This window comes from Schizophyllum commune (genome assembly GCF_000143185.2).
Source record: "Schizophyllum commune H4-8 unplaced genomic scaffold SCHCOscaffold_3, whole genome shotgun sequence".
Classification (NCBI taxonomy): Eukaryota; Fungi; Basidiomycota; class Agaricomycetes; order Agaricales; family Schizophyllaceae; genus Schizophyllum; species Schizophyllum commune.
Genome location: NW_026089540.1, coordinates 3,396,990 through 3,413,329, shown reverse-complemented (window position 1 = coordinate 3,413,329; position 16,340 = coordinate 3,396,990). Strand labels below are relative to the sequence as shown.

General features: G+C 58.4%; 6 protein-coding genes across 6 annotated transcripts; 3 read left to right on the top strand and 3 right to left on the bottom strand.

Moving 5' to 3' along the window:
• The first annotated feature begins 56 nt into the window (after positions 1-56).
• Positions 57-1,907, top strand: SCHCODRAFT_02616969 (uncharacterized protein). Its single transcript, XM_003034671.2, has 2 exons — positions 57-134; positions 193-1,907. The coding sequence occupies exon 2, from the start codon at positions 288-290 to the stop codon at positions 1,848-1,850; it is 1,563 nt and encodes a 520-aa protein (XP_003034717.1). The 5' UTR covers positions 57-134; positions 193-287; the 3' UTR covers positions 1,851-1,907.
• A 524-nt stretch (positions 1,908-2,431) lies between these two features.
• Positions 2,432-4,251, top strand: SCHCODRAFT_02746049 (uncharacterized protein; the record flags this gene model as incomplete). The annotated part of the gene is made up of 2 exons (XM_003034670.2): positions 2,432-2,561; positions 2,633-4,251. Coding segments are annotated over exons 1-2 (1,620 nt in total). The 5' UTR covers positions 2,432-2,560.
• Positions 4,234-7,154, bottom strand: SCHCODRAFT_02616967 (uncharacterized protein). The gene is made up of 15 exons (XM_003034069.2): positions 7,045-7,154; positions 6,900-6,990; positions 6,842-6,851; positions 6,666-6,791; positions 6,519-6,597; positions 6,285-6,459; positions 6,055-6,217; positions 5,904-6,001; positions 5,525-5,832; positions 5,311-5,465; positions 5,070-5,227; positions 4,834-4,980; positions 4,698-4,778; positions 4,576-4,647; positions 4,234-4,520 (listed from the first exon to the last, which is right to left on the bottom strand). Exons 1-15 carry the CDS (start codon positions 7,110-7,112, stop codon positions 4,374-4,376), a joined length of 1,878 nt encoding a protein of 625 aa, XP_003034115.1. The 5' UTR covers positions 7,113-7,154; the 3' UTR covers positions 4,234-4,373.
• A 231-nt stretch (positions 7,155-7,385) lies between these two features.
• On the top strand, positions 7,386-10,076 carry SCHCODRAFT_02616964 (SSrecog-domain-containing protein). Its single transcript, XM_003034669.2, has 6 exons — positions 7,386-7,499; positions 7,546-7,721; positions 7,772-8,365; positions 8,413-8,516; positions 8,566-9,116; positions 9,170-10,076. The coding sequence occupies exons 1-6, from the start codon at positions 7,445-7,447 to the stop codon at positions 9,643-9,645; spliced, it is 1,956 nt and encodes a 651-aa protein (XP_003034715.1). The 5' UTR covers positions 7,386-7,444; the 3' UTR covers positions 9,646-10,076.
• SCHCODRAFT_02616961 (MFS general substrate transporter) lies at positions 9,785-11,825 on the bottom strand. Its single transcript, XM_003034068.2, has 9 exons — positions 11,623-11,825; positions 11,501-11,570; positions 11,352-11,447; positions 11,186-11,298; positions 11,073-11,121; positions 10,663-11,025; positions 10,548-10,610; positions 10,279-10,500; positions 9,785-10,224 (listed from the first exon to the last, which is right to left on the bottom strand). The coding sequence occupies exons 1-9, from the start codon at positions 11,809-11,811 to the stop codon at positions 9,965-9,967; spliced, it is 1,425 nt and encodes a 474-aa protein (XP_003034114.1). The 5' UTR covers positions 11,812-11,825; the 3' UTR covers positions 9,785-9,964.
• Positions 11,826-12,135: 310 nt separating this feature from the next.
• Positions 12,136-16,333, bottom strand: SCHCODRAFT_02616957 (uncharacterized protein). The gene is made up of 9 exons (XM_003034067.2): positions 16,111-16,333; positions 15,878-16,054; positions 15,604-15,828; positions 15,241-15,552; positions 15,048-15,191; positions 13,566-14,984; positions 13,272-13,513; positions 12,988-13,209; positions 12,136-12,933 (listed from the first exon to the last, which is right to left on the bottom strand). Exons 1-9 carry the CDS (start codon positions 16,166-16,168, stop codon positions 12,250-12,252), a joined length of 3,483 nt encoding a protein of 1,160 aa, XP_003034113.2. The 5' UTR covers positions 16,169-16,333; the 3' UTR covers positions 12,136-12,249.
• Between the last annotated feature and the right edge of the window lie 7 nt (positions 16,334-16,340).

Here is a 16,340-nt window from a genome sequence, read left to right as displayed (position 1 = left end):
TGACTTGGCATCGTGACCTGGGATCCTTCGCCTTTCATACTTGCTCTCTACCGTCGCGCACGTTAATCATCCCAGCCGCTTTACACTGAGTCAGATATTTGTTCAATTCTTTCTTGTGAGCTGGAAAACAGCCAGTGCGTACTTCCCAGAGCCAGTTCTCTTTGAGGATCAGGACATTGACGATCATTGAAGTGGCGCCCCACGACAAGAAAAGGCTTTTACAAGGCCTCAAGAAGGGACTAGAAGCAACAAACGATTTTCTCGATAGATGCGGACGAATTGCAAACATGGAGACCTACCGAACGAACGATCCCAGCTCGACGACACGTGCAGACGCCAACCACCTGAGAGAGCTCGACGAGGGTCTCGAGGCCGAAGAGTCGACACTACTCAGCATCTTCAATCAGCTTGACTACGCTCTGTTGCGCATCACACAGCAGAGGCAACTCAATCGTGCCCTTCTAGCACCTGTACGCCGCCTCCCGCGCGAGATCCTCTCGGAGATCTTCCTCTTCGCCGCTACTTTCTCCAGCCGTATTGACTCGCCCAGTGTCTTTCCAGTACATCGAAAATATCCCTTTGCGGCCGTTTGTCGCATGTGGAGATCGGTCGCTCTGAGCACACCCGATCTATGGACCGATATACGACTGACGCGAAACGAGAAGCCGGGCTCTCTCAAGCTACTTGAGCGCGACCTGAGACTTACAAAGGCACGCCCTCTACACGTACAGCTCGTTCAAGGCGCTGGGGAGTACTGGGATGCGACCCCAAGGGCGTGCTACGACCTCGTCTTGGCGCAGCAACATCGCTGGCGGTCCCTCCGTCTCGAGAAGCCCAGAGAGGCCGTGCCGCCAAGGGCAAGTGCCCCAGCAAACATGGAACTTCTATCACTTGAGATGCTACGCGCTGAGATAGACATGATGGACATCTACCTTGTCGAGCAGAGCATCCATGATACCGGCACCGTACAGCTGTTCCGCACCTTGGGCGTCGCCCCTCGCCTGCGTTCCGTTGAGCTAAGCTTCAGCGGCCACCTCCCCCACGAGATTGGGCTGCTGCTTCCAGACAGCTGGAGGCTCAGCCACCTGGCGCTTGCGTTCCACCTCGTGATTGGCGACGAGGACCCCTGCATACTCTTCCTCCCCTTGGTCCAGCAGGCCGCACCGACGCTGGAAGAACTGCGCCTGGTCGTCGACTACGCCGTCCCAGTCGAGGAGCAGGGCCTCTTCGATCTCCCCGATGACCTCGTACCGTCCGAGGCACCCAACCTCAGACGCATCGCCGCCACCGGGCCGGCGTGCACACTCCTGGGCGCCATCAACGCGCCGCGCCTCAGCAGCCTCCGCCTCGAGCGCATCGTCGACATGCCCATCGTGGGCGACGAGTGGATGGACGCGCACCTGACGACGCTGGTCCGCGGCGCCGCGCCCGCGTCATCTCTCGAGCTCGTCGACATCGCGTGGACGGCGGACTCGCTGCTCGCCACGCTTCGCACGCTGCCCAACATCGCATCCCTGCGCATCGAAGAGACCACGGCCGAGCTCGCCGGGGCTTGTATCACGGAGGCGCTGCTCGCGGGCCTCACCCGCGGGGGCGTCGCCGTCGACGGCGCGCTGACGCCGCCGAACCCCCTCTGCCCACTCCCGAACCTCCGCACTCTGCACCTTGGGCCGTGCCAGCGCCCGCCTGAGGACGAGGTCTCGCTGACTGCGGCCATGCGCAGGATGGAGGTGGCGCGCGGGTTAGGAGGGAGCGCCGATGGCGTGGACTTCCTCCCGCTGGAGGAATTTACTTATGAATACCATTGTCCCACCTTCGATACGCCTCCATCACGACGAATAGCGCTCTGAACAAGTAAATCCCACGCAAGGATGTCGTTGTAACAACACCGGAGTCAGGACTTCCGCTCTTGCCTTGAAACTGTAAGTAAAGGTAGAGCACGGCTCAAAAGACTTGGTGCCAGAAACTTGACGGGTCCCCAGCCCCGTAATCAGGGAGTTGTTCAATGGGAGAATCTAACTTCGTCTCCTTGCATACGATGCGCGCTCGCGGTGAGCAATTAGGCCTCAGGCTTCCTGTTGGTGCCTTTGTCAATGAATATTTCATCCGGCAAATCCCGGTCGCGCATGCGCAAAAATACGAGAAGTAATAAAGGCGGCGTGTTCGGGATGGATTGGCTTGCACATTGCTGTATATGCTTACAGTACATCTATCAGGATGATATTGAGCTGTGCGAACCTTTTATCGCACGAAATATAGCATCACTTCACGCGTGCAGATTCGAATACGAACCGTGACAAGATTGGGCCTCACGTCACGTGCATGCCACGTGACGTGTGACCCAAACAGAACATTGGGCCGCGTGCTCGGCCTTTGTTCGCTACCTCCAAGGGCTTGTTAACTATCATCGAAAGCACGCGACAGATCGACCATTGATTACCCCATCTCATTGTCTGGTTTTACAACTTACAAGAGACCTAACTCGGTGCAACAGCGATAGATCATCTTTACTTCCCCATCGCACCATCCACTTTACTAGATTTATCAATTGCATCAGATCAGTGAGTATTATGGCGGACTGCTTGCTGCATAGTTATATCTAGTATTCTTGTCACTCACCCGTATCCAATAGTGACCCCCAACGAGGGACTGGACCTGATACAGGCGGTCTTCATGGGTACAGTGGCCCTGCGACAGCTTCTAAATCAATGCAATCAAATCGCAAACATCGAGGAATACCGTAATGGTGATCCAGGCGCCTTTCAGCAAACGGACAGACAGCTTCTACTAGAGTTGACGCAGGGCATCGAGGAACAGGACGAAATGCTTCGTCCTATCATGGCGCATCTCCAAGAAATGACCGCACGAAGTCGTGCCCAGATACGGATTAATCATGCGTTCTTTTCTCCCTTCAGGCGCTTCCCGCGCGAAATCCTCTCCGAGATCTTCCTCTTCGCAGCTGGTCCCGGACACGACGATTTGATCCGCGCGGGCCGGTTCCTCGACCACGACCGTAAGCGTCTCTCTCGCGGGCACGCATACAACTTCGCCCAAGTATGCCATACCTGGAGGTGCGTGGCCCTGGAGACAGCCGCGCTCTGGACGGATATACGCCTCTGGTCGGACCGTCCATACCTGACCAAGTATGTCCTCGCGCGCGAACTCCCTCTCACGCGCCGAAGCCCTCTCGACGTACTCATCGCAGGCGAACTACACCACCAATCTGGATGGTGGAAGGTCATCCGCCAGGAGGCCTACCGCTGGCGAACTCTCTGTCTGGCTCGACCTGCTTCTGACGGGATCATAGAGCCCCTTTCTTGTCCCTCACTGGAGAAGCTACGCGTCAGACACGAAAGGCTGGAAGTCCCCTTCCCCAGCGCGCCACAATCTACCCATTCAGAGGTCATTCGTCTCTATACGAATCTCAGCAACGCGCCTCGTCTGCGCCTCGTCGACATCGTGTTTTATGCAAGGGATAATATAGAGGGTGACTTGCGGTTTCCAGAGAGCTGGCGGCTGACTGCCCTCCATCTCCATGACGGCATATATCGGAGCCGTCGCCCCCTTCTGTCGCTCATCGCGCGTCAGGCTTCGACGTTGGAAGAGGTCGACGTGAGCGCCAGTACATCGGGTTATTTCGAAGGGGAACCAACGAGTTCGACGCCACTGCGCCTCCCTCGGCTGAAGAAGCTTACCTGCATGGGCGCTGGATATTGCCTCATCGAGAATACCGTTGCACCCGCCCTCGAGACGTTGCACATTGATCGCAATCCCGATGGCGACGTCAGACGAGTCCTCGAGCGAATCTCCACATTCCCCGCGCTTACAAAGTTAACCCTCGCCAACGTTGCGTGGGAGTCGGGCTCACTGCTCTCCACGCTACGCAGCCTGTCGCAACTCATATCGCTCAGTCTCGCGGAGGACACCCAGGGGCTGATCATTACCGAGGCTCTGCTATCTGGCCTGACGCGCGGTGATGTCGATGTAGGGGGCGTGCTCACTCCGCCGAATCTCCATTGTCCGCTTCCCAACCTGGTCAGCATGCATATCTTGCTATCCAAGCCCGAATGGAGCGACACGTACGAATCGTCGCTAGCAGTACCTCTACGCACGATGGCACTGTCGCGCCACAGAGGCGCTGCTGATGATACAGACCTTCGCGCGCTAGAAATATTCGATGCTCGGTACAGCCACTGCGGAATGAAGGATGCGAAACCGATACTTGCCTGGGGGTTCGAAAATGATAGTTAAATACCAGGGCATCATTGGCATGCATATTAGGGAAGCATTTACGAGCGCGCCACTCTCGAGTTTCCCAGCGGAGGATGACTAATGTCCAACAAATATATACTCAGAATGTGTACACCGCCCTACTAGGCGAATACATCGTCAAGCCATGTCTCGTAATCGTACATAGGCTCCCCTGCTTCGTTTGGCGCGCTAGGTATGGCATCGCGCAGGTAGTCGATGGCAGGGGCAGGCAGCTTGGCGATCCGGAGGTCGAGCTCGGTGAAGTACGGCTGGACAGAGTATGATCAGTGAACAGCCTTGGTCGACAGCATGAGGGCTGCGCACCTTGTCCATAGCCAGGCCACGGAATGCTTCTCGCAGCTGCTCTGGTGACGTCTGATCCTCGGTGATATCCACCTAGAGTCGCTTTAGCCACGCAGCCCCTTCACTGAAACCAGCAAACGTACCAGCAAGTTGATGAACGCCTCATACGACACCGCGCCGTAGTCCTGCACAAGCTGGTCGTAGATGTAGTCCATATCCTCATCCTGAGATGGAACAGCCGTCAGTGCCAAACCTGCAAGGAACCGAACGACAACTGACCGAGTATACGATTCCCAAACTCGCCAGCGCCGCGATCATCTCCGACTGGTTGAGTGTATTGCTCTCATCCCGATCAAAGTACCGGAACGTGCTCTCGAACTGCTCGAGCTGCGCCGGCGTGAGGTTCGTCATATTGCGCGACACGATCTGTCCAACACTGTCAGCCTCCTATCCAAACCCGACGAAACCCTTCGGAATCGATGGAGCCTCTCGGCCTCGGCGAAGCCCCAACCCACCTGGTTATCTATAAACGCGATTTTCTTCTGCACGCTCTGCCTTAGCAGCTCAAGCTCGAACTCGAGATCTTGCGTCGTGAAGATCGTGTAGTCGTTCTCCTCGACATTCGCTGCCGCGCATTCTGCCTCGGCCGCTCGTACGTCGTCGAGGACTTCCTCTATACAAAGCATCAGCCCCACATTCGTCGAGTGGCACCGAGCCGCCTCCACCCCCAGCCGCGCTGGCCCGGTAGTCACCTACCTAACGTCCCCATCCTCAACTGCACCGCCTGCACCTGCTGCTGCTGCTCCTCGAGCGGGCCCTCGATGTCCGCCAGCTCACGATCGATACCGTGCAACCGCTGTTCGAACGCATTCGCCAGGTCGGCAAACTTGCGGCGGAGCGTCTCTTTGATTCTGATCATTGCGAGGGTCAGCCGGCGCGCCCATGACTGCGAACGAGCAGAACCACTCACTGCCGAATCTCCGCATTGATCGCCCGGCTCCGCCGCGCCTCGCTCCCCAGCAGTTCCTTCCACGCCATGTCGACGTCCGCGGGCGCGAGGCCGGGAGGGGGCACGTACTCGCGCAGGCCGTACGTCTTCAGCTTCGTCTGGACGTTGAAGAAGAGGGTAGTAACCTCCTGCTTCTCCGTGACCCACTCCCGCTTCCGCGTCTGCTTGTAGTGGAGGAAGTCCGCCGACTGCTGCTTCGCGGAGGCGTAGTTGCCGTTGAAGACCGAGGATTCCCATTCTTTCTGGACATGCGACAGTGCTTCGAGGAGCTGGGAACCTTCTTTAGCAAGGTGGCGCTGATGGCGATGGACAGTGGAAGGAGCATGCTCGGACGACCCACCAATCGGACCCTTCGCTCGTAGTCATTCCTTGACACCCATACGGACTGCATGAGTTCTGCAAACTTCTCGACTCTCCGCGATACGGTTTCTGCCTGGTCTGCAGAGCATCGTCAGGGAGATGCAGAAGCGAGGCTAACGCAAGTCACTCACCCATACTCGAGAACGCATGGAAGAAGCTCGCGATGTAGGTCATCACACTACGCTCGTCCGGCTTCACCGAATCGCACAGGTCCTCGACCTCTAGTAGCTGCGGGATATTGAGATGCTCAGCAGCAACATCAAAAGCGCGCTGCGTGTTGCCGTGCCGGTCTGCCTTGGTGCGGGTTAGTTCGGTGTCCTCCACATCGCCCCAAGCAATCGAAGTCCAGAAACCGACGGACCTTATCCAACTTATCGTAGTCGATCAAATCGGGCCTATGGCAATGGATCAGCGCGCACAGCGCGAGCCCGTCCTGCCAGCTGTACGTGAAGTCTTGCACGTCGACCTCCTTGTACGGCTCGGTCTTGCGCTGGCACCAAAGGAGGAGACCTTCCTTGGCGGAGAGACCTTCTTCGCTGGCTTGCGAGGTCAGAGGGATGTGAGGAGGCAGGGTGGGGTAGTGCGGGGTACACACCTAATGTCTGCGATGGTGAAGCGGAGGATGAGGGTCCAGATCATGCCGAGGATAAGCTTAAGGTTGCCATCGATGATGTCTGAGGGCGTGGATGAGTGTCGGAGGGAGAGGGAGGGATGGGACGCGTCGCAGGGAGGACGGACGCACCCTCAGGGCCGATGTTTGTGAGCTTCACGCCGCGGGAGAAGATGAATTCGAGCGCTTTGTTGACGTTCTCGGCCTTCTGAACGCGCATTCGTGGATTCTTGTTGTATCGCCCGAGGGAGACGTCACCTGAATGCGCGATCAGCACTGTCCGCTGTGGTTCTCTTGAGCCACCGTACCCATGATCTCCTGTTCTTTGTTCAGCATGCTGCCTCCGTGTAGTCAATGACCACGCACCATGAGCTGTATCAGTCGTACTCCGTCGGACAAGTCATCTACAAGGGATCTCATCGGTGGGTACCCATTGGCTTCCAGCTTCGTATTCAGCCTGCGGGATGGACATCAGATGCAGTGCATGCCGTAGAGGACGATGCGTCGAGACCATTTGCAGAAGGTGCGCTCCTGCATGTCGCGGGACCTGCTCTCCAGGTCCATCGACATCGACACCATGTTGATTAAAGATGGAGGCGTAAAGTACAAAGTCAAGCTGCGGGGTCCGGCGCTTACCTTGTGATCTCCGAGCAATCCTAAAGAGGAAGGATTTCCCCGCGCGTAGATGTAGCCGCCCTTTCGTGGCTTGGGAAAATCAGAGAAAGGTGCAGGAGCATCTGAAGGGGTACTGGACCATCAGTAGGGTCTTTTGGTGGCTTGGTCTGCCTTGAACGACGAGCGTCTCGATTCCAGCCCTTGCCATTTGAGGAGGTTTGTCCGGCCCGCCGTGATCATTTCTCGACGCGACCGCGACGCGTCTTCCTCTCGACCACCATCTCCTTGCCCCCACGATGTCGAGCACGCAGTTCGACAACATATATCATGGTCTGGGATCGAGCGTAGGCAGTGAGTTACGACCTCATCACCGGTGGCAGCGGCTGAGAGAAAACAGAACTTCGCGTCGCCAGCAGTGGTATGGCGTGGAAAGGCTCCGAGGGGGAGCCAATTGTCGCCCTCCCAGCCGACGACATCAAGTGGGCGCAGTGGCTACGCGTTGCGCGCAACTACCAACTACGCGTCGGCGTAAAGGACCACCAGAAGCATCATTTTGACGGCTTTGCGCGCGAGGTGCGTCCCCCGCACGTCAAATCCGCAAAACTTACTCATCTCGCACGCAGGATCACGACAAACTAGCCACTCTCCTCAGAAACTACTTCAGTGTCGCGATCGAGACCAAAGAGATCACCTTCAAGGGCTGGAACTGGGGCGACACCGACTTCCAGGGCCAGGACCTCGCCTTCCTCGTCTCGGACCGCGTGGCGTTCGAGCTCCCCCTTCAGAATGTCGCCAACTCTAACATCGCCGGCCGTACTGAGGTCTCGCTCGAGTTTTCCGGGCTCACAACGTCTAAGAGCGTCCGCCCGCAGGGCGACGAGATGGTCGAGATCCGCTTCCACGTTCCGGGCGTGCAGACGAAGCTCAAGGGCGAGTCTGCGAGCGATGCAGGCCAGTCGGACGACGAGGAGGAGATCAGTGCCGCCCAGGTCTTCCACGACCTCATCAAGGACAAGGCGGAGATCGGGCAGGTGTCGGGCGACATGATCCTCAGTTTCGAGGAGGTGCTCATTCTGACGCCGCGCGGGCGGTACGATCTAGACATGTTCCCTGACTTCCTGCGTCTACGTGGCAAGACGTACGACTACAAAATTGTGTACACGAGCATCTCGAGGTTGTTCTTGCTTGCGAAGGACGACAACCACGTCTTGTTCATTGTGGGTGGCTACCATCTTATGTGCGGCGTCGTTTGACACCTCGCCAGCTCGGCCTCAATACCCCCATCCGTCAAGGACAAACACGCTACAGCTACCTCGTCATGCAGTTCACGCACGAAGAGGAAATCACTGCTGAGCTCAACATGACCGAGTGCGTGGCACTTCCCTTCTCCCAGATCACTCCTCTGACTTTCCGTCAGCGAGCAACTTGCAAAATACAACGGCACACTCGAGAAGAGCTACGAGAAGCCCACCTATGAGGTCGTCTCCGCCATTTTCAAGGGCCTCACTGGCAAGAAGATCATCGGTGTCGGGGGCTTCAAGTCTACCGCCGACCACCCAGGCATAAAGGCCAACCTGAAGGCCGTCCAAGGCGACCTCTTCATCCTCGACAAGCAACTCTTCTTCGTCTCCAAGCAGCCCCTCCTCATCGACTTCTCCGACATCCACGCCGCCATCTTCTCCCGCGTCGGCGGCGGCACCGGCTCGCGGACCTTCGACCTGCGCGTCGAGACGCGCTCGGGCCCCGAACACACGTTCTCGAGCATCGCGAAGGAGGAGTACGAGGGTGTGGAGAAGTTCCTGAAGGCGAGCAAGCTGAAGGTGAAGAGCGAGAGCGTGCCGGACGCGGAGATGCTGATGCAGGCGGACCTGGGCGACGACGATGACGAGGACGAGGAGATGCGCAGCGTGGGCTCGGACGTGCCGAAGCGGCGCGCGCTGGACGATGATGATGATAGCGAGGACGATGGTGCGTCGGTGCTCAGGGGAGCGCGAAGCGCTTGACGCTGACATGCTTCGCAGAGGACTTCCAGGCCTCCTCGACCGACGAGGGCTCACCCAGCGAGGACGAGTCTGACGACTCGGGCGCCGCCACCGCCTCCGACGCCAGCGGTGATCGCGACGTCGCCAAGGTCGTCAAGAAAAAGAAAGAGAAGAAGGCGAAGAAGGGCGCCGACGGCGAGGCTCCCAAGAAGAAAAAGAAGGCCGCCGCGCCCGAGGGCAGCGACGCCGAGGATGACGACGACAAGCCCAAGGCGTCGAAGCCCAAGCCAAAACCCAAGCCGAAGGCGAAGAAGGCGGACGATGCGATGGACGTGGACGAAGAGGGCGGGAGGCCGAAGAAGAAGGCGGCGAAGAAGGATAGGGACGATGGGATGGACGTGGATGATAGGCCGAAGCCGAAACCACGCCCGAAGCCGAAGGCGGCGAAGAAGAAGGACGCGGACGAGGATGAGGATGCGCCGCCGAAGAAGAAGGTGAAGACGAGTGCGGATTAGGGGAGTGGTACGGGTGCCTGTCGTGTCGTCGTCGCCCTTTGCTTTGTTTATGATTTGTATCTTCGCTGTGCACTGTATTTCTATCCACTAACTATCGCTTGCTTGAACGGTGCTGACGCACAGCTCGGCCTCCTTGCAGCGCGCAAGCAAAAATAAAGTGAGGATTCCTTCGTGTGTGCCCTGATTCCCTTGTACACTGTTGGTTATTCTACACAATGTCCAATTATGCGAGAGCGAAGTCCGGTAAGTAACGGGTCCAACAAGCTACTCCATACCGCTTTCTTTTGTATGTTCATACTTTTCTTTAGGTGTTCAAGCCTCACTGCCGCCGCAACGCCCACATATCCGTCCTCCACCCAAGGACCGCCAGTCCAGCAGCACCCGCGAAGCAGGTACCCGAATATACTATCATACTTCCAAACCGCCCGCCGCCGACAGCGAAGCCAGTCGCCGAGCCCGCCATCGCGTGCGCGCTCTTGCCGATGAGGGCGGTGGCGATGGGCGTGGAGAGGACATTGCCGATGCCTCGGCACATGGATATGTAGCCGAAGAGAGTCGAGGAGAGGCCTGGTTCTTCTTCTGCGAACCGACCTCAGTATCGCGGTGGAGACAAGGAGGCACGGGAAGGCTCACTAGCATACGTCCGCGCAAATGTGGTCCAAAGGGTGCTGAAGCCGCCTGCGACGACACCGTAGACGATGCCGAACGCGATGAGGCCAGCGAAGGTGTTGCCGACGACGCCCCAAAGGATAAAGGTGGCGAGGCAGGTCGTTATGAGGGAGCCAAGCGCCAAAGCCCAGGAGTTGAAGCGGTCGGACAGGTATCCCATGTAGAGACCGCCTAAGACAGAGGCGCCTGTGAGGGCTATAAGCGCATGTTAAGAAGAGGGATGAGCGACTTACCATTCAGTGCGGCGAGTGCAATAGCGGACTGCAGCGAGCTGAAAGATTGGTCGCTGGCGAAGGCTGGACATTCTCAGATAGGCTGAACGCGCATTAAAATGATGGAACGACGTACTCGGAAGCCACACAATAGGCATGAAATACCCAAAGCCCTGGATCAAGTCGACAAGGATATAGATCCAGAACGACATATTCTTCAGGAAGTCGCGATTGCTCGCGCGCGGCGCAGGACCGCGGACCTTGCTGATGGGCAGCCGGCCCTTGTTAAACGGCAGCAGCGGAAACATGATACATGCGATCGAGATGGCGAACATGCGGAGGGTGTACGGTGCCCCGTGCTTGGCGATGATGGGCGGGAAGACGAGTGGGAGGATGAGTCCGCCGACGGAGGTTCCGGCGAAGATGATGCCGCTCGCTGTGCCGCGCAGCCGTATGAACCATTCGGACATGAAGAGGATGGTCGGTGTGTAGACAAGCGCTGTTGCATTCAGACTCAGAGGCAGAGACTGGACAGAGCGGACGTACCACCACCTATGGCGTATAAGACGCCTTGGAGCGCGACGAGCGTGACAATCTACGAGGGAAGACCATCGTATCAGCGTCACGGTAGAGCTATCATGAGCGTGCGATTTACCGACCTGGGTGGTGTAGCTTGCGGCGAAGAGACTGGACGCGCATAGCGCGGCACCTAGCCAGACTGCAGGCAAACGGACCTGGGGATATTTGATAATAATGGGGTAGAGGAATGGCCCTGCGCGAAGATGAGATGACATGCAAAGCTAGAGGTCGCAGAAGAAGACTGACCGGAGCAGTACTGTATGCCGGAAGAAATTGTGCCAACCAATGGCAATAAAGACGCCGCATTCTTCTGCGATGCGTATACGGGATCGTCCAGATAACCTGGGAGATAGTAAGAGTCAGAAGATGCTCTAGCTGTTAATGCAGGAACTCACTCTCTAGAAACACGCCATAGGAGAATGGGAAGCTCCACGCGATGGCTTCGACAAAAAAGGCAGCTATCATCTGCTGAGCGTCAGTGATTGTGGCACACCCCGCGGGGTTGGAATATGCGTACAAAACACCACGCATGGAGACCTCCGTCCGCGGGGTAGAGAGCAGACTCGTTGACGGCCGCCGTAGACCTACTAGGCGGGCTCTCGATGTCCGGTGTCCGTGGCGCAGAGTCCGTGTAGTCGTCCGGATCCTTGAAGTGGCAGGTCGAGGGCCTGCTGAGCTCGATGAGCCCTTCGTTCAGACGCGACATGGTAGAAAATTATGTTGCACTCACCGTCCGTTCCGACTCGATCACATATATACTCCCCAATCCGCCGTCGGCATCGATGAGGTCCCCCACACGTGCGGCCAGGCTTTTTATGACAAGAACACGGAGAAGCTTGAGGACGTCAGTCGTCTCACTTCTGTGGGATCCCTAAACGTATTGTGAGCTAATCATAGCGGCGATGTAGGTGCATATTGCGTACCAGGTCAAAGGGCCAAGAGGGTTTGCAGGAACCCGGAAGAGTCCAGAGCTGCACACCTGCTTACACCTGTTGATGCCGCGCAAATAAGCACCCACCGGCCCAAATTTCGCCCCAAATTTTCATCTGCGATCTTCCCCGTCGCCTGGCTGTCCATTATGCACAGTAACTAGTTCTACATTCGAGTGTTCTGTCCTTACAGTATCAAAGGTTCCTAATAAGACTTACGACGATAAAGACTCCGGCTCCTCGATGAAGATCTCATCCACCTCCTTCCACTTCGCCTTCTCCCTGCCACCTTCCCTCCAGCACCGCTCGCGTTCGAGCCAGTACTCTAGCTTCCCCTCGACCTTCGAGGGCACCCAGACCCGCTCGCCCGTATCCCCATCCGTCTCCGCGCGGAACCAACGAGGTGCGTGCGGCGGCAACTTGCCCTCCTCCCTCGCGCGCCGTATCGCCCGCTGCTTCTCCTCCTGAGCCACCTTCAAGTCGTTCGCCAAGTCCCACTTGCCCATCTCGAACGCACGCTGGTCCGGCCTCAACCGGCAGTCTGTCGGGCAGACATACGGCTTCAGGGTATCCTTCGGGCAGTCATTGAGGGTGATCGCGAATGGCGTGAGGTTGAAGGGCGACCTAGGCGGCTTCTCCGAGTTGCGCCAGAGCAGCAGGTAGTCGGACGACGCCGACGGCGAGCCCGGTCCGCTGACGCTCATGTCAGGGTGTATGTGGCCGCTGCCATCCGTCGCCAGGCGTGCGATGAGCTGCGAGTTCCACCGGCCGGCAATCTCATATACAAGGCGCCCAGAGGCATCGACCACCTTGCCCGCAATCTCGAAGGCGTCCCGCCCCCGCCAGCCGCGCGGCTTAAACGTCAGAATGCACTGGTCGCCCGTGCGGTGGTTGGTCACCTGGACTCTGGTCAGGCCGAAAACTCGAGTCACGGACGCAGATCATCCACGTACCACCATGTCCCCGTAATGGTCGATCGAAGGCTGTGCCAAAATGAAGCCCGAGACGCACGTCGTGACCTTCTTCCAACTGTAGTGCTCGACCACCTTGCCCTTAAACTTCTCCGACTTGGGGTAGTCAGGCGCCCACTCCTCCGGTAGTAATAGCTCTGCGTGCGCGACCCCCGTGGGGCGGATCTCGAACGACTTGCCCGTGAATTTGTTCTTCGCGTCGACCTAGACGAACAAAAGCACGTCAATTACGTCGCTCTTGACGATGCGGTCCTCATCTCGCGTACCTCCCCAAAGTAATGCCAAAGCGGCGACTCCGCCCAGCAGGCCGAGATCGGCGGGTGATGGCTGACTTGCTCGGACACGTAGCGGTACTCCTTGTCGAAGCTCACGTACTCGAACGTCTCGCTCAGCATGGGGTTGAACGGCTTCGCAATGCGCCCGATCGTTGAGGAGTAGTTTGACATCCCGAACGCTGCGACGTACGCTATCCTGCGGAGAGCGTCGCGGTCTTTCGCTGCCACGTCCACTGCAGCAAGGTGAGCCCTCGACCACACATGACAAGCCATGATTTGACTCACAGCATTCAGAGAACTCCATGTCTTCCGCCATGCGCTGCAACATACTCGTCGGCTCGTTGAACGACACCGGGAAACTGATCTTCGTCAAGTCCTTCCCGATGCTGTTCTTCAGCACACTCCAGAGGCTGACGCTCGGCCGGTCATCCGCGCTCAAAGGTAGCTCATGGCGCAGGTGCCTGTACCCTTCATACGGCTTGCAGTCATACCCTGGCGGCAGATCCGTCGCATCATGCGACGGGCTCTTCAGCGGGGCCGGCACCTCCAGATTCGGGATCGCATTCGCCTCGATCGCATCGAAGAACTCGTCCTCCTCGTCGGTATCGCAGCTCTCCCCGTCGTCCATCGCCGCGGGCGAGAGCGTCTCGCGTGCCGTCAGCGTCGCCTGCGTCGAGCGTCGGGGCGTCAAGATGGGCCTATCCGCCGTCTCCGGCTTCGGCGTCGGCAGCGTCTCCTCCGCGGGCGTGAACACCTCTGGCAACGGCACACGCGCCTCCTGCGCCACCGACGACGCTCTTGGGCGCAGCGTCAGCGTCTTCACCGTGCCCATGCCTACGTTATCGGGGTCGAACATTCGACTGCCGCGCCTCCTACTCCTTGCCCTCAGCTCCTTCTCCAGCTCCTCGCCCTCGCGCACGACCGCCGCCAGACTCTCCTCCCACACCGCCGCGCGACTGCGCTCCTTCGCGAGCTGCTTCCGCCACCAGTCGTCGCGCTCCTTTGCCATCCCGACGTGCTCCGACACGAGCTTCTGCGCCGTGCGCAGCGCGTCGCCAAGGGCTGTCTTAAGCTCGCGCGTCCGCGGGGGCGTGTCGAGGGGTAGGTCGAGGTTCGAGAAGAGCTGGAGGGTGAGCTCGAGCTGTGCAGCGGCGGTGTTGCCCTGCAGCTCGAATGTGTCCTCGTAAGGTACGCGCCCCCGTCGCGAGTCCGAGTCTGACTCTGACGCGTCCTCGTCATCGTCTCGGCGGTCATCATCAGGCCGCGGACTCGCACCCGCATCGCTCGTGTCGTCCCGTGCACTCTTGTCATCCAGGTGCGAGCTCGAGGACGCCGCCTCGTTCGACCGGTGCGTCCTGCTCGAGCCATGCCGGTGCATAGACATCGACAAGCTCGTGACACTACCTCGAATCGTCCGATGCGCTGCCGGCGACTGCTCGCCAACGGAGTCCGTACTCTGGATGCTGATATCGTCGCGCTTGTACCACTCGATGCTCTGGTTAATGGCCTGTATCCAGCGGTGCGCCTCGACGGGGTGATTCGCCTTCATGTACCACTTCTGCACGCCGGAGTGATGTCCCTTCGACGGCATAGAGTGCACTTCGAACCGCAGCTTGTCTTGACCGGGAGGAGTTTTCAGAATAGCGGTCTTCATTGATATGGATCCTCGACTTGCGATGGTCTCGTCTTCCTGGTGCCGGTAGTCTGTGCATTGTGAGTATCATGAAGATGACTGGACGCGGGCCGGATAACAGAAGGGCCGCTTACATGAGAGGACTCCGTCCTTCAGGACGAACCATCGCGTGTTGTAGCCCTTCGCGACATTGGTGTACTTGTTGAGGTAACCTTGCAACGATGGCGGCTGCGACGAGAGGACCTGATTCTGGATTAAAGTCGCGTCGTGGTTGGCGTCTGAGCTGGACATTAGCACACTACATACGGCGAGGCAGAGGTCACATACACTGTCGTAAGAACACGCGGACTTTGTCGTCTTTTCCCGTCCCCTCGTAGGGCATCTTGCCCCTGCGATTGCGCACGAAGACATCGGCGCCAGCTCGCACAGCCAACTCGATTAATCGGAGATCACGCCGCTTAGCCGCCTCGTGCAGCAATGACGTCCCCGTGTCGTCGTCCAGATAGCTGAGGTTCACGAACTTAATGCGAGGCGATTCGAGCAATTCGATAAGGCCTTGCGGGGGAGGGGAGTCGGGTGGGGATAGGATGTACGAATGCAGGAGCGAGCGATATCGTGCGTTGAGGAAGGATCGAGAATCTGAGAGCGGGTGGGTGAGGTCAGGGATAGCGGATGTGCCGCACTACGCACCTTCGATGGCGCGTACAACGGCCTTGCCGCGCGCGACATCCTTGCAGTTCCGGCCTTGCGAATCTAGGATGGTGTCGTCTATGTTCTCTTGTTCGAGCAGGAGGTTCACGATGTCGGCCCGACCGAGCGAGGCGGCCAGATGGAGGGGAGTGGTGCCGGACCCGGGGGGATGGATGCCATTGGGCGAGATCGCGCGATGGGAAAGCAGCAGAGCGACGGTCTCCACTAAATCCCTTGTTAGTACGCGCACGGCGGGATCGTCAAGTCCACGCACCCGACGCGCATCGGACCGCGAGATGTAGCGCCGCCGCTCCCGTATCCAGGTCGCCATCCTTGTCGACCGACTTTCGTCTATCCTTGCCAATCTCCGCGAGGAAGGGGTGGATAAGGGCGGGGTCGCCGCTGCGGATCGCAGCGAGGAGCTTCACTTGGTACAGTGGTTCTGACGTGTCTGCGCCGCGTACTGTCAGCATTGCCGGTCCCCCGTGCAGATTCGAGCACACGCACTGGAGTCCTTGCCAGAAGACGTCGTAGACGCCGCTTTGGAAGAGCTTGGGGACGCCATGGTACGAGTTTGGGGGTGTATACGCGGGCTGGGCTTGTAGGCACCGCACTATCGTGCCGCGAACGGGCCAGACGGTTGCGTGTTCGTGCAACAGGTGTCGTGTGAGACGATTTGGATCGAGGGGATGCAAAGGAGAGAGAACAATGGGGGGTATGAACAATGGCAGGACGAA

Coding starts and splice junctions, on each gene's coding strand:
- SCHCODRAFT_02616957 (XM_003034067.2), bottom strand. CDS start 16,168: ATGGCGTCCCCAAGCTCTTCCAAAGCGGCGTCTACGACGTCTTCTGGC. Junction 16,055..16,110: donor GTCTTCTGGCAAGGACTCCA/GTGCGTGTGCTC, acceptor TACGCGGCGCAG/ACACGTCAGAACCACTGTAC. Junction 15,192..15,240: donor CCGCGTGTTCTTACGACAGT/GTATGTGACCTC, acceptor TGTCCAGCTCAG/ACGCCAACCACGACGCGACT.
- SCHCODRAFT_02616964 (XM_003034669.2), top strand. CDS start 7,445: ATGTCGAGCACGCAGTTCGACAACATATATCATGGTCTGGGATCGAGC. Junction 7,500..7,545: donor TCTGGGATCGAGCGTAGGCA/GTGAGTTACGAC, acceptor GAGAGAAAACAG/AACTTCGCGTCGCCAGCAGT. Junction 7,722..7,771: donor TTGACGGCTTTGCGCGCGAG/GTGCGTCCCCCG, acceptor TCTCGCACGCAG/GATCACGACAAACTAGCCAC.
- SCHCODRAFT_02616969 (XM_003034671.2), top strand. CDS start 288: ATGGAGACCTACCGAACGAACGATCCCAGCTCGACGACACGTGCAGAC.
- SCHCODRAFT_02616967 (XM_003034069.2), bottom strand. CDS start 7,112: ATGGTGTCGATGTCGATGGACCTGGAGAGCAGGTCCCGCGACATGCAG. Junction 6,460..6,518: donor TTCACCATCGCAGACATTAG/GTGTGTACCCCG, acceptor CTCGCAAGCCAG/CGAAGAAGGTCTCTCCGCCA. Junction 6,218..6,284: donor ACTACGATAAGTTGGATAAG/GTCCGTCGGTTT, acceptor ACCCGCACCAAG/GCAGACCGGCACGGCAACAC.
- SCHCODRAFT_02616961 (XM_003034068.2), bottom strand. CDS start 11,811: ATGTCGCGTCTGAACGAAGGGCTCATCGAGCTCAGCAGGCCCTCGACC. Junction 11,299..11,351: donor CGGCATACAGTACTGCTCCG/GTCAGTCTTCTT, acceptor ATCTTCGCGCAG/GGCCATTCCTCTACCCCATT. Junction 10,225..10,278: donor ATTTGCGCGGACGTATGCTA/GTGAGCCTTCCC, acceptor GTCGGTTCGCAG/AAGAAGAACCAGGCCTCTCC.